The sequence below is a fragment of the Phoca vitulina genome, unplaced genomic scaffold (genome assembly GCF_004348235.1).
Source record: "Phoca vitulina isolate PV1807 unplaced genomic scaffold, GSC_HSeal_1.0 scaffold44, whole genome shotgun sequence".
Classification (NCBI taxonomy): domain Eukaryota; kingdom Metazoa; phylum Chordata; class Mammalia; order Carnivora; family Phocidae; genus Phoca; species Phoca vitulina.
This window is the reverse complement of record NW_022589747.1, coordinates 4,504,614-4,519,599: the sequence shown is the minus strand read 5'-3', so window position 1 is coordinate 4,519,599 and position 14,986 is coordinate 4,504,614. Positions and strand designations below refer to the sequence as shown.

The 14,986-nt window shown below is 47.7% G+C and overlaps 1 protein-coding gene across 2 annotated transcripts in view; it reads left to right on the top strand.

Moving 5' to 3' along the window:
• The window catches only part of GRB10 (growth factor receptor bound protein 10), a 174,956-nt gene that overhangs the window by 81,529 nt on the left and 78,441 nt on the right, over window positions 1-14,986 (top strand). For both annotated transcript variants that reach the window (XM_032430475.1, XM_032430474.1), the window contains exon 4: window positions 1,234-1,324. In XM_032430475.1, the coding sequence (XP_032286366.1) occupies window positions 1,234-1,324 (91 nt within the window). The remainder of the gene's footprint in view (window positions 1-1,233; window positions 1,325-14,986) is intronic.

The following is a 14,986-nucleotide window of genomic DNA, read 5'->3' as shown; positions in this document are numbered from 1 at the left end:
CCCCCCCCCCCCCCCCCCCCCGCACAGCATGGACCAGACCCACGTGTGTGTGCACACGCAGGTTGGCGTTCACACAGCAGAGGGAGTAGAGTATCCTCCATCCGTTTCTACAACCCTAGGCTGAGGCTCTGGACAGAGAGCCACTTGCTTGCTGGGGAGCATTCAGGTGACAGAGAGACTTGTCAAAATGAATGAACTTTTCTGAGTTTCTTGGGCTGTGTGGGTGGGAAGGCACGTGGGCTCTGAACCCCACCACCTGGGTTCTAATACCAGGACTGCCCCTTCCCGGCAGGGGGCAGTAAGGTGGACATAACCTTCCTGTGCCTGAGTGTCCCCAGCTGTAAATTGGGAGTCCAGCCCGGCACAGCTTGGGGAATATTCCACCTGAGACAGGTGGCGATACCAAGAGGTCCCTTTGCATAGGAAGGGATGAGGCGCCGAGTTGCCGGCTCTTTGTGCCGATAGTAGATGTCCCTTGCAGACACAGTTCTAAGACCTAATTATGGAGGTAATCCACGTGCAGTGTAAAAATCTCAGAATTTCTCAAATCTGAAAGCGAAACTTGACCTCTTTCCACCCCACGTTAATCCCTGCTAGTATTCTAAGTGCGTAAATATGAAAAGGCCCATTTTCTTTTCCCACATTTTAACCTGTCTTTCATTGGCTTGATTATAATCTTCACGAAGACGTTTTTTCCCTAGAGTTGTGGAGTTGATTGTAACATTGCTGTTTTAACTTTTGCCTAAAATTTCTGTCCTCATCCTGACGTCTGAAAGAAAGAAAAAAAATGCCGCTGGGCCCTTCTGCTTTGTAGAGGGGGCCAATTATAAAGCAGTCTCTGGATGTTTCCGTACCAGATAACAGACCGCCTAGGGCTTGATTACCAGTAATTGTTGCAGAAAATGCATGTGCTCTGTGGAATGCTAATTATTTATATTTCGTGCTCAAATCCAACAGTTGATAATAATTCTTTTTGAATTGCTATTCAGGCAAAGCAATTTAAGCCGGAGACCTAGAGTAACTTCTCTTCTGATGCCCTTGATAAGCAGGTGGCCCCTTTCCACGATTAACTTCCCTTATACGGTGTATTTTAAACAACCGACGTTTAAAAACCAAGAAGGTGAATACAGTGAAGTAAGAAGTTGAGGAAGAAGGACATGCGGGGGAGGGTGGATGTGGACAAGAGTGAAGTGCTTGCTTTGACCAAAGCCTTTGTGCTCCCGCCTTTTCCAGGACCAGGTGGAACAGACGCCCCCCCTCAGTCCACGAGATCTGGCAGGACCTGGCTTCCCTGCCCCGCCGGACCGGCTCACGAATCACCAGGGTAAGGAAGGACAAAAATGTGGTGGCACGGATGCCATAAGCCCCCCCGCAGCTTTGCCACGGTGCTGGGACTCCGTATTCTGCGAAACTGTTCTTGGCACTCACGTGAGAAGGTTCTGACCTTGGCTCTTTTCCTCTTGTAAGGAAAACAAATTCTTAAACAGAAAAAAACAAAACAAAGCAACAAAACGTGGTTGCGATATCTTGATACACAGGCATCCCCTCCTTTTTGAAAGTTTGTTTCACGCTACTCTGCTTTCACGAAAGACCTACCTTAGTACCTGTTTTTTGCTCACCTAAAGAAATCCAGAGGATTTCCGCTTTTAGAAAGAAAGACTCAGCGTTGCTTTTGGGACACCTGGGTGGCTCGTTGGGTTAAGCATCTGCCTTCGGCTCAGGTCATGATCCCAGGGTCCTGGGATCGAGTCCCACATCGGGCTCCCTGCTTGGCAGGAAGCCTGCTTCTCCCTCTTCCTGCTGCTCCCCCTGCTTGTGCTCTCTCTCTCTCTCACAAATAAACAACATACTAAACAAAAAAAAAAAAAAAAAGGAAGGAAGAAAGACTCAGCATTGCTTTTGCAGAGAGCCATTCTAGAGGCAGCGGGTGCTGAGCAGGACGGTGGCCCCGCCAAGCCCCTTCCCCCTGAGCTGCGCTCAGCATTTCAGCATCCAGCGTCAGAGCTGTGAGCACCTGCCGTTTATCTCCAGGTCTTTTGTTCATCCATTATCAGAGGAGGCTGAGACAGGTGGTTTTTGGCTCTTGGAACGCTCCCCAAATTTGTCCTATGAATTAATGGTAATTGCTTCTTTGTCTTACACCGTTTCGGCTTCGGAAAGGTTTCACAGGAACGCTGAGCTCCGAATAGCGAGGGGAAACCTGTATTTCTGTTCCGTGAGCCAACCGCAGTGAGCAGAACTTCAGAATCAGTTCCACATGAGTTCTCTCAGGATGCAACATGAAGGGAACCTGACGTTACCTGTCGGGGGCTCCTCCATGGTGCAGTCCTCTTGATGTTGGTGTGTGTATATTTGCACTCAGGCTAGTTTTGTGTGTCTGTGCTCTTCGTAGTTCTCTGCCTTGCTATGATTCTATTCCTGTTCTATTAATTTCTGATGGGATCATCATGGGAAAGAAAGGACAGAGGTTAAAAGCAAATTAGGTCCAACGGTGCACGCGTTGTTAAGGGGGGGGTTAGGGAGCAGCCTGGGAAGGGAAGCAGTCTGACTGGGGGAGGGGTCAGGAAAAATGCCCACAGCTCAGCTCATGGTTTGGACTACTGGAGAGGTTAAGTACAATACATTGTAGGCTTTAGAGCTGGAAGGCATTAGGATAATAGGATTTTTAAAATGGCTTAATCAGAAAGAGGTTGAAATTTAGCAAAAAATAAGAGCTGGGAGCTTCCCATGAAGTCAAAGATCTGTTTTCTCAAGTGTTAGAAGCCGTGTCAGACAGTTGGGATTTTCTGTGTCGAGCATAATGTCAGGGTCATCTTTGAGAACCCTTGAACAAGAAAGAAACCCGATTTGTTAATATTGGCTTTGCAGCTTAGGAACATTTTAATTGATTACATTTCACTGATTACTAGGGGTCTCATTTAAACTGAAATAATTGAAGTTTGGGTAGTAATGTTCATATAAAAATCTACGTTGATGCTTTAATCCAAAAGTTAGAAAAAAAATTACATGGAAAGAACTTTTTAAAGCTTAACGCTTGGGACACCTGGGTGGCTCAGTCAGTTAAGCGTCCACCTTCGGCTCAGGTCATGATCCCAGGATCCTGGGATCGAGCCCCACATTGGGCTCCCTGCTCAGCGGGGAACCTGCTTCTCCTTCTCTCTCTGCTTCTTCCCTGCTTGTGTTCTCTCTCTCTCTCTGTTAAATAAATAAGAATTTTAATAAATAAATAAGTAAATCTTAAAGCTTTTTTAAGGTTTAAAACTAAGATGTACATTCAAGTATCCCATGGATTTCACAGCTGCTCGGTGAGTGGCCGTGAGGGTTGAGCACGGAAGGTGGAGCGGGCTTCATGCAGAACAGAGCGGATTCCCTTCCTTGCTCCAGTTACATGCCGGCTGCTGAAGCTGAGAATCGGGCACGTCCCAGCACCTGAAGCAGGGCCAAAGGGAACGAGTGAATGCGTCTCCACCTGTGACCTCGAACACCTTTCCCTCCAATCCTCAATAACTCTGCACACGTTGCATGTAGAACAGGGAAAACAGAAGGACTCATGCAGGCTGGGCCACGGGCCAGATATTTTTAGAGAGTGAGCAGTGCCCGTGCTTATTTCCACCGGGCGATAGAAGACACCAGCAACAGAGGGCAGTTCAGATCGGGGAGCCAGGCATGGCTGGCGGGGCCCAGGCAGCCTTCCGAGAGACAGCAGTGGTGCTGGGCACCCTGCTCCATCCCCAAACCGGGGTGGGGGCAGAGCACAAGCCAGCCCCAAAGAGTCTGCAAACTGAAGTCCCTACACCCTGAGAAACACAGCCACCAGAATCACCAGACCGCTGCTTTCCGCATGCAGCGAAGATGGGTCTGACCATGGCTTTGAAGGAAGTGTGCGTGTCCTGCTCAGGGAGGTGGATGAAAGCACGGTGTCCTAAAGGACAAACCGAAATGCAGTGGGGCGACTGGGGGGGTTGGTTCCATGTTTTAGAAGTGAAATATATAGTTACTGGCATTTTCAAAGTTCCGGATTCAGTCTAAGGAGAATTAATGAGTTGGCATCACCTCGTAACAGCACAGAGAGACCTGGGAAATGCGAGCGGGCCATTGGACACGCACACTCACATGTCCTGGAGCGTGCGGGGGGGCGGGGGGGATTTGAAGAGAGCCTGGTGGGAATTGGCCAGAACTGGACAGTCAGTCCCCAGAGGGGGCTCAAAGAACCAAGAGGAAAAGGGAAGACTAATCCACATTGGGAAGCATCTAGGAAGATTCCAGAAATCCAAGGTAAAGAGAAGGTCTGCGGCGAAAATGCAGACTTCCCAGCGCCTGAAGGACCTTCGGACGGGCAGCCCACGCGTGCCCAGCAAGTGCCAGGGGCTAACGCGGGTGTTCTCGAAGCGCTGCAGGGAAGGCGACCGTCCGTCTGCGGGTTCACACCAACACGAACTGAAAGCAAAAGAAAGCTTTTTCAGGCAAAGATTGAGAAAATTTGTTACTGTCAGTCTTCTCTGAAAGATTTATTGAAAGTTGTACTTTAGAAAGATCGTGAATGCCTTGCAAAGCGGCGAGTAGGGGACACAGTAATGCACAGAGAAAGGGACGACATGTCACAAGGTCAATTCCATATGAATTGTTAAACGAAGGTTAAACTGAACTTCCGATAATTAGACGCCCTGAGCGTGTGTGTGTGTGTGTGTCTGTGTTGAGGTTTGTTCTCTGCGTGGTTATATCATAATACCATTTTAGGGTTTTTTCCATGAGCAATTATATAAGACGACTCAGGAGAAGTAGAACGTAAAACAATTTGAGACTGCATTAGAAAAAATGTACACTTAGTTATGTATTCTAAAGATTTTATTTATTTATTTGAGAGAGAGAGAGAGTGGGGGGGGCAGAGGGAGAGAGAGAATCTCAAACGTGGAGCCTGACACGGGGCTCAATCTCATGACCCTGAGATCATGACCTGAGCCGAAACTAAGAGTCAGATGCTCAACCAACTGAGCCACCCAGGCTTAGTTACGTATTTTAAAATCTTAGTTGCAACTAAAATATTGACTGTAATTACTGAAACAATACGCGTACATAGTTTCTAATCTAGCAGAAAAAGATATAAGGGAATCTATATTTAATAAAAACTACCAACATCAATAGAAAAGGAAGAGAAACAAGATGTGAAAAATAAAAAGGATGTCAGGTAGAAAATACAAAATATGTCAGAGTCATTCCAGTCGTATCTGTAACAGTATTAACAGGCCCGGATTAGTAGAAACATAGATCCCTGCACCCAACAGACTCTTGATTCTTTTCTAAAATCTGTGTAGCTTTTTGAAAAGTCAGCCATGTATGGGAAACTGCACTAAATTTTATTTTATGTTTTAAATTTATTTTTTTGCACTAAATTTGAAGCAGTCTATTTCATGCAAGCCACGTTCTTCGATCCAGAGTCAGTAAAATTGGAAATCAACAGAAAAAGTTCAAAACGAGGGAGCCTGGGTGGCTCAGTTGGTTAAGCGACTGCCTTCGGCTCAGGTCATGATCCTGGAGTCCCTGGATCGAGTCCTGCATCGGGCTCCCTGCTCAGCGGGGAGCCTGCTTCTCCCTCTGACCCTCCCCCCTCTCATGTGCTCTCTCTCTCTATCATTCTGTCTGTCTCAAATAAATAAATAAAATCTTTAAAAAAAAAAAAAAAAGTTCAAAACGAAAACACATAAACATGTGCGTGGAAACTTTAAAACACACCGTTGCCCCACTCGTGGATTACAGTGGAAGTCACAATGAAAGTATTAGTCATTTAGAATTGAGTGAAAAATGCGTGTACTGCAGGTAGAAAATTGTTTAAAGTGTTCAAGACTCCATTTGTAATCTTGGCAGAAAAATGGAAATTAGGAGCATGACAAATGAAGAATGCTAAGGAATGTAGAGGAAATAGTTACAAAAACTGAGATCAGAAATTACGGGAATGATGAAGAAAGTATCGATAGGTGGGAACAAAACCAAAACCCAGTCCTTTGTAAAATCTACCAAAACTGCAAACCTTCAGCACAGACACTCTTGAGGAAGATGGGCGCACAGGAAAACCACGTGGAGAGCATGCCAGGGAGTTCAAACAATAACACAAGAAAACCATGAGCAAGTTCATCCCTGTGACTGTGCAAATACGAGGGAAATGGAGAATGGATCGCAAAAACAAAATGGCAACACACAAGGCTGACAAGGATGTTGGAGCCACAAGAACTCTCATTTGCTGTCGGTGGGAATGCAAAATGGCACAGGTGTTTTGGAGGGCAGTTTGTCAGTTTCAGACTGAGCTTACTCTGACCATACGATCCAGCAGTCACGCGCCTTCGCTGTTACCCAGAAGAGCTGAAAGCTTATGTCCACACAGAAGCCTGCCTACACAGGGATGTGCATGGCTGCTTTATTCATAACTGCCAAAAAGCTTGGAAGCAACCATGACGTCCTTCATTAGAAGAACGGATAAATAAGCTCGTCCATCCAGACAATGCAGCGCTAAGAAGAAATGAGCTATCAAGTCACAGAAAGATGGGGAGGAAGCTGGGATGCAGAGTCCTGTGTGGAAGAAGCCAGTGTGAAAAGTCGACAGGCAGTAGGATTCCAAGTCTGTGACGTTCTGGAAAAGGAAAAACTGTGGAGACAGTAATGAGACCAGTGGTTGCCAGGGTGGCAATGGAAAAACATGACTAGGCAGAGCAGGGAGGATTTAGAGTGGTGGCAATATTGTGTATGATGTCATAACGATGGATGTATTTGTCCAAACCCATGGAACGTTCAACACCAAGACTGAACCCTAAAGTCAGCTATGGACTTTGGCCGGTTATGATATGTCAGCATCTGTGGTTTAAAAAAAAAAAAAGTACCATTCTAGTGAGTGAAGTTGATCATGAGCAAGGCCACGCTTGTAGGAGAGCATTGGGTATATGGGAAATCTCCATCCCCTCCTCTAAAACTGCTCTAAACAAATAAAGTCTTAAAAAAAAAACACACACACAAAAAAAACCCTGATCCCTAGAGATTACCTAAAAAACTAACCTAGAGATTACCTAGGAAAACCAAGACTATTTCTCCTGTACAGTGAATGCATCTGGAATATTCTGACAGAATGTATAGCTCTGTGAGTGGTGTGGACAGCTCTCAAAAGTTCCAGGTACAGAATTCGGAAGAAATAAGGAGGAAGAGTTGAAAGAGGAAAGCAAAGTGAAAATAATAATTCGACTCCTGGCAAAATACAAAATCTTAATAAGGAATTAAGTGGCAGAATGGAGTCTATAATCCGGTACCATTGCCTCAAAAATGCTTGGGGTTTTGCAGATGTGAGTGTCACAAAACCTTCAAGGAGCAAATCATTGCTCCTTTTACACGAGCTGTCGGAGAGGTAGGGACCAGAGCCTCAACTCATCTTACCATGCTCTGTAGCTCTGCAGGAGACAGCACAAGAAATCCCCATATGGGCTATTTCACGTGATCATACAACCGTGTAAAGCGGTAGTCAGATTTACCCCTTTGCCTTAAATTAAACATCAAACAAATGTTATGACCAAGTTGGGTTCGTTATAATCATGCAAGGATGCTTTACCAACGTTAGATGGTGAAGGCGTTGACACATTGAAAGATTGAAGGGGGAAAAGTGATATCTCACCAGCGACCACGAGAATATACACAATTCTCCACTCACATAATACAGAACAGATGAAGAGAGCAAAACCCTGGCTAAGCCGGAACTTTAGGAAACCTCCGTAACCTGTCACAAGTGTATAGCATCCACCATACACACAGAATAATATTAGTCATGTCTGTGAAAACACAGACTCACACCCAAGTGTAAGTTGCTGCTGAAGGACATAAAAAAGACATAAACAATTGGACCGCTCTTCCGTGATGGCGAATCAGAAGACTTAACTAGCAAAGATGTCGCATATTATCAAATTTGTCTTTAAATTTAATGCACGTGCGGCCACACTTTGCAGTTTTGGTATGATTTGTCAGATGGCTCCTAACTTTGTCTTTAAGATTTTATTTTTAAGTCATCGCTATATCCAGTGTGGGACTCAAACCCACAACCCTGAGATCAGGAGTCACTGGTCAACCGACTGCCAGCCACGTGCCCCAGATGGCTCATAAGGAATGATAACAAAGCTTCTTTAGGAGCCATCACAATTAGGAAAGCGTGTTAATGATTCAAGGACGCATTGACCTGAGGACCAGAATAGACGTGTCATAAAGAGCCCCACACATTTATGGAAACTCGGTGCAGCTCGGAGAAGTCCCAGCAGAGCAGCGAGGACCCACGGGGCTGGGTGCGGGGAGGGGCGGAGGGGAACTGGAACCCTGCCCCCATCCTATCCTTAATCATCAGTTTCAGGCCAGTTCATTCACTACAAGTAGAAAACAGCATTTTCTAAAAACTTACTCAAATAAGAATGAGTCATGAGAATCCTTGTGCCCTCAGGCTAAGAAAGAATTTCCTCAGTAAGACTCAGCACCACTGTAAAGGAAAAATGGTGTTTGAGGACACGGCAGATACACATCTGTGCAGGGGCACAGCGGCCTTCCAAACACGAACCTGCACACTCCGGCCTGGGACAAATCATTGCAGTGCATTTAGCACGCAGACTATTAGGAGCCTCGGTTTATTTTTAAAAGCCCTCTAAGTAAGAGAAACAAAGTAGGAAAACTGGCAGAAGGCACGCAGGGGAAAGCATGCTGTGTGTGCTTGGACCACGGACACTCATGGCACATGGGAAATGTGGCGACAGAGCTGGACAAGGCAGTGGCCGAGGCTCGAGGTCTGGGATTGGGCTAGGAAGGCACACCTCCCTCTGTCAAGTGTGTCCAAATGCCACCTGCTCTTCTCTGCCTGTGGTGCCCCCAGCCCCGGGTCTGGACTGAGTGGGCTTGGGGGTTGCAGGAACCCCCCCCCCCCATCCCCCGACCCTGCGGGGCCCTCCTCCCTGCCTCTCCGAGCCTCCCCTTCCCCACTTTGCATCTGACACCAGGTTCGAGCTCGGGTTCCTCTTAACAAGATGCCCTGGGCCCACAGGACAGAATCTGACAAAGGTCCGGGGCTGTTCTCTGCCTCCTGTGATCTGCAGGGCCCCCTCGGATGCTCTGATTAGAGGCCTGAAGGTTTGCTCCATTGTTTGAGGTCGACTTGGCTGGTTCTTTGCAGGGGACCCGGTGTTTAAAACAAAAGGCTCACTGTGACTTTCCTTGACCTGTTCTTTCTCTCTGGCAGAGAGGATTTAGTGCTCTCGTGTTTATTAGCTTGTTCTAACGTAAGCAGCTTATTTTTGTGTGATAGTCGTCGCAATGCTTCAGGCATCTCCCAGCCACACACTGCAGGAAGGGTTGCGTTTTCCTTTAAAAGTTGGTGGTTTTATAATAGCTAGAATTGCTCTTGACAGTTTTTTACAGATATGTTTTTATTGTGGTAAAATATACATGACATCAAATTGATCATTTTAACTGTCGTTAAGTGCACAGTTCCGTGGCGTTCGTTATAGTCATGGTGTTGGGCAGTTATTAGCACCATCTATTTCAAAAACTTTTGTATCGCCCAAACAGAAAGTCTGTATGTATGAAAGCAATAATCCCCAACCCCACCCCAGCTCTTGGTAACCTCTACGCTACTGTCCCTGTGATTTTGCGTCTTCTAGTTACTTGACGGATGTGGAATCCTATACTATTTCTTCTTTGTGTCTGGCTTATTTCACTGAGCACGGTCTTCGAGGTTCATCCTCATTATAGCGTGTATCCCAGTTTCATTCCTTCTGTGACTGATCCTCCTCTGCAGTGCACACGCATTGCGTGTTGGTCCGTCCGTCCGTCCGTGTGCACCGGGCTGCGTCCACCCACAGCTCCCAGGAATGGTGCAGCGGGAGACAACAGGTGTACGGTACCTGTTGGAGTCCCTGCTCTCAGGACCTTTGGGTCTATACTTAGGGATGGAATTAGTAACACAGTCACTCTGGGTTTAGCTTTCTTTTGACTGTATTTTTGATAACGTGAGGTTTCAGAGGATTGTGGTTTCTTGAAGTTTGGTCTTTTCTCATTTTATGTTTTTTATTTTTTTAAAGATTTTATTTATTCGTCAGAGAGAGAGAGAGCACAAGCAGGGGGAGTGGCAGGCAGAGGGAGAAGCAGGCTCCCCGTGGAGCAGGGAGCCCAATGTGGGACTTGATCCCAGGACCGTGGGACTTGATCCCAGGACCCCGGGATCATGACCCGAGCAGGAGGCAGATGCTTAACCAACTGAGCCACCCAGGTGCCCCAGAAACAGCTTGTTTAAAATGGAAAAGACCAGGGCACCTGGGTGGCTCAGTCGTTAAGCGTCTGCCTTCAGCTCAGGTCATGATCCCAGGGTCCTGGGATCGAGCCCAACGTTGGGCTCCCTGCTCAGCGGGGAGCCTGCTTCTCCCTCTGCCTATCCTCCCTGCTTGTGTTCTCTCTCTCTCTCTCAAATAAATAAATAAATCTTAAAAAAAAAAAAAAAAGCTGTTTCTGTTGGCTCTTCCTGCCTGCCACTGAGGCTGAGCTCTGTGGTCGTTTGTGTGCGTGTTCATTTCGGGACCGAGGTCCGTTTGGAGACAGGAATGTGTGAGCATCACAGAGAAGCCTCCCAAGATGGATTGCAGACATTGTCCATGGCGCCCGGAGTCATACATCCAGGGACCCGGGGCTCCCGTGGAGCCACCAGACTCCAGCACTTGGCTTGGATAATCTGTTTGCCAAGTGGAAGAGACCAGAGTTAGAAAAGAAGGTCAGTAGAGAAGATGAAGGGTTTTTTATCTTCCCCTGCAGGGAGCCTTGGCCAATGTCACAGATGTTGGGGGTGGCCAGGCTTGGGGCCAGATATTTCTTGGCTCTTGTTTCTTCCAGTGGTGGCGCCCCGTGACCATGTGCGACTTAGGAACCACGTTATGGTTTAGATTCTCCAATAGCAAATCCCCATCTCGCATAAGTACGGTGAAAAACACTAATAGGACAGTGATAACTTGGGAGTCCCATGCTAAAACCTCCCGTGTGTCTTCTGTGTTTTCTGTGGAGTTCTTAGAGCTGCAGATCGGGAAACTGAGCCAGGGATGTTTGGTAACTTGCCCAAAGGGACTGAGAGGTCACTCAGTGCTCAAATTGGAATCGAAGCCATGTCCATGCATCTTCACATTTGGAGGTAATTTAGGGGACTCTTGTAGCATGCACCCGTTGTATAAGCTGTTACGAGTAAGTGTTACTTTATGGACCGCATTTCCCCCTTTCTCCTGGGATTGTGCGTTTCTTGAGTAGAAGAACCGTGTCTTACTTATGCTGAAGGTTCTGCTCTGGTGCCTTGCTCATACTTGTTTCTAATAGATCATTTCTTAAGGAATTCCTGAACGCACATGCCATAGATGCACTTGTGGGTTCCCGAAAGGTCCTGAGTTCCCACCCCTACCCTCCAGGAGGGAGGCTCTGGTAATTCCAGGTGACCAAAGACCTTCCCTTCCCATGGTGCCATTTAAGGGGTGTCAGGAGCATTTGAGGTGGGATGAGAGAGGACGAAACCAGAAAGTTAACTGGCAAGACTCCTGTCGATTGTAGCTTTTGGACCCAGCTCCTGTCATAGTTCATTGGATGTCCATCTTTTACTATATTATCCATGAGAACATCATCAACATTTTACCTGCTTTACACATGCACACACGCACGCGCACACATCAAAGTAACTTTTATTTTCTTAGCATCCTGCCCTCATAGGGAAACGATGCTGTCCCCTAAAGATAAAGTCCTTTTTCTGATGTGTTCAACAGAATCCTGAATAGTAACGAATATTGGCCTCTGGTTGGATATTGAAGCCGACGTTGAGTATGATTTTGATTTCCTTCACCCTCCCACCATGCCTAAACACCTTTTCTTAGGGCTGAGATGGCAAAAAACTAGGAGGAAAACCATCCATAATTGTTCTCCCACAGAGTGACATCTTTCTGCCTTTTGGAAAACGAAATGCATTCAGGCCACGTCTAAGTATTGCGTTTGCCCACATGATTAATGCTGCTTCTGCAGTATCCGTTCAAATGACAATATCACAGACCTTCAGAAAGGGAGGCCATGGTTTCTTGCCTCTGTCCTCTGTTTCGTACCTGTTTAGGTGACTTCCCTGTTATAAAAACAGGTTCTTCACCTGTTAACCAGTGAATCCAACTAACTGTGCTATGCGGTGGGCACTCTCGTTATCCCGTATTTGCAGGGGAGGAGACTGAGGCCCAGAGGTCAGAAGAGTCACCCAGATCACCCCCTGCGGAGTGGCAGAGCCCAGTTTGGCCCTGGCCGGTGGGCTCCGACCCGCTTGGCCTCTCGAGTTACCCCCCGTCCTCCAGGGTCTGCTTGTGCCTTCCTGTCCTTCCGACTCCTCAGAGTTTTCAGTGTGTCAAAATGAGATTTTTGAGGTAGGGGCTGAGTTTTCCTTGTCCTCGGAAGCAGCCAAATAGGTTGGATCCCCTGCAGCCTCCTCCCCTATCCTGGACCTGTGCCCGCTCCATCCTTTGCACTCGGAAGAGTATCTGTCTCTGTGAGGAAGACAGAACAAAAAGCCATTGAGGCACCTGCTCGCTCCATTTTTCCCAGAGTCAGGCGAACCTTGGACCTCCCCATTCCCAGTTCCCCGTTGGCACGGAAACATTCCATGTCACCCTTTGTGATCCCCGGGTCTCAGCTCTTACGGCTCACTTCCCTGATGCTCGGATGGCTCATGCCATGCTGGCCTGTTTCCTTTTAGTGGATCATTGGACCCCATTAATGTTTCACATTTCCTTCGCTGTCAGGATGCTCACCGCTTGTAGAGGGCTTTATCCCCGTGAGTCCTGTGTTCCTCCAGCCTGTTGGCTTTTCTTACTTTTGCTCCTCACTTTTCCTGTTTCTTACATTCGTTTGACATATATCTGTTGCTTGTCTAGGCCATGCCAGTCCCAGGGGACACAGCAGTGCACAGCGAGGTTTTAATATATTGGCCATAGAACACACGGACCTTTGCGTCCATCCAAAGAAGTATCAGTCCATTTTTGGAAGTGGTGGGTACAACTTAGATATAATTCAGTATTAAGATCAGTGATGAAAGAGTATCCCTTAGGTCTCCCTTAGGTAGAGAACCAGAATACGCTCTCTCCTAAAGTCTAATATGCTTTTCCGCATTATATTACGACTTACCTAAATTAACTTGTTTTTTTTTTTTAACCCTCAGTTAACCAGCCCTTGCAGGTGAATATTTTTTAGAATGAGTTATTTTTCTTTTACGATGCTAAACCCTATCCCCGAAGGCAGATCTCAAGCTGGAGGTTTTCGTAAGGAAAGCGAGCCACCGTCCCTGCTGCCTTCAGAAGTCCGTTAACAAGTTTGCCGCTGTTGCTTCTCTTGCCACGGCTGATGTTAGATACGCCCTGCCGTGAATTGCTCCCATCTCTGAGCAGGTTCTCCAGACTCCTGGTTCTTACCTGCGGGCAGGCACTGTATGCACACATCTGGCTAAACCTCTCTGGGATCCTCCGACGAGCTGATGTTTCAGTGGGTTAAATAGTTGGGCGCCGGCAGGGCAGCTAGGAGCCCGCCCGCTGGCTCCCGGCGCCGTCCACCGCTTCCCATGGAACATGCCAGGGAGTGGTAAGTGACACCCACGTGACACCCACCAATTCTGCATTTGGTTCTGACCGGGAGAGACTCTACTAAGTCCTGACCTTTCCTGGGGGTGGGCGCACGGACCGGAGGAGATGGGGGCACAGGCTGATGGTCCTTCCATCGCTGTGGGTGTATTTTATAAAAATAATGCTGGACACCGAATCATATTCCCCACTGACTGTGCCCTCTGCCCATTATCTGTGAAGCTGCTGTTTTTATTCTGAACACAGCCTGGGCACACCATTCTGTTTGTCCAGACACCTTGGGGCCCTTCCATCGCTGTAGGTGACGCGCACTGACCCCCATGCTGTCACCTCCTTCCTGGATGCCCCCCACTGCCCGTTGAATAAGTTGCTTCCCCTTGGATCTTCTCTTGCAGTTTTGTTTTTTTTTTTCTTTTTTTTCCCTCCTGAAAACTCACACTTTGTTTTGTTTTATAGTTTGTCAAGTTCGTGTCTGTCTTTCCCATTTCTTTCTAGGCTCCTTGAGACCGGGGATCACGTTTTCGTTTTTAATCTTTGGGGGGAAAAAAAAAAACTAAAAAGAATGTTGGAGTTTTAGGCTCACCGGGGTAGGAACTGAGGGTCCACCAGTAGCTGTGAGACTCCGGGTGTGTATTTTCACCTCTCTGAGCCTCGGTTTTCTAATCTGTGGAATGGGCGTGATAGCATGCAGCTCATGGCTGTGGTGTAAGGATTGTGTAAGCGATCCCAGCGAATGTTCTTGTACTGCGCCCCCTCCCCCTGCCCCCTGCACACTCTGTCTCTCTGAATTACTCTTTGACCAGCACGCAGGGCAGTGGACATAGCAGACAAGGAAAGTTTGTTCAAGGGGATACCGAATCACACTCTGTCAAGGGCTAAGTGCTCCTTGGAGATGCGAGCAGGGGGTCCATGACTTGAGAAACATACCCTACTTCTCATCTTCCCTCTGGAAATGGAGCTCTTCCCAGTGCAGAGCCCAGCTGCCCACCAAGCCCCACTCCTCCCGTTCCAGTGTTTCTGTGGGCAACGCCATGTGGAGCGAGGGGGGGACTTAGGATGTATGAAGCCGTGTCTTCTCCTAGGAAGCTCAGCTGCATCCATGGTGGGCCAGGGAAGCCAGAGAGACTGGCATGGAGGAAGAGTGTGCTTTCAGAGGGAGAGAGATTTCTCACGGCAGGGATGCCCCAAGTGTACTTCCTGGTTGGGGACAGAATTGCATCCTGTGACCTCAGGGATGACCTGGTAGGCCTGACAGGGTCAGGCAGGCTCACACAGGCACGGCTCTGGCCTGCTGGGTAATGCTTCCTGCATGGTCCCCATGCCTGGACACGTGTCCTCCCTTGTTGGAA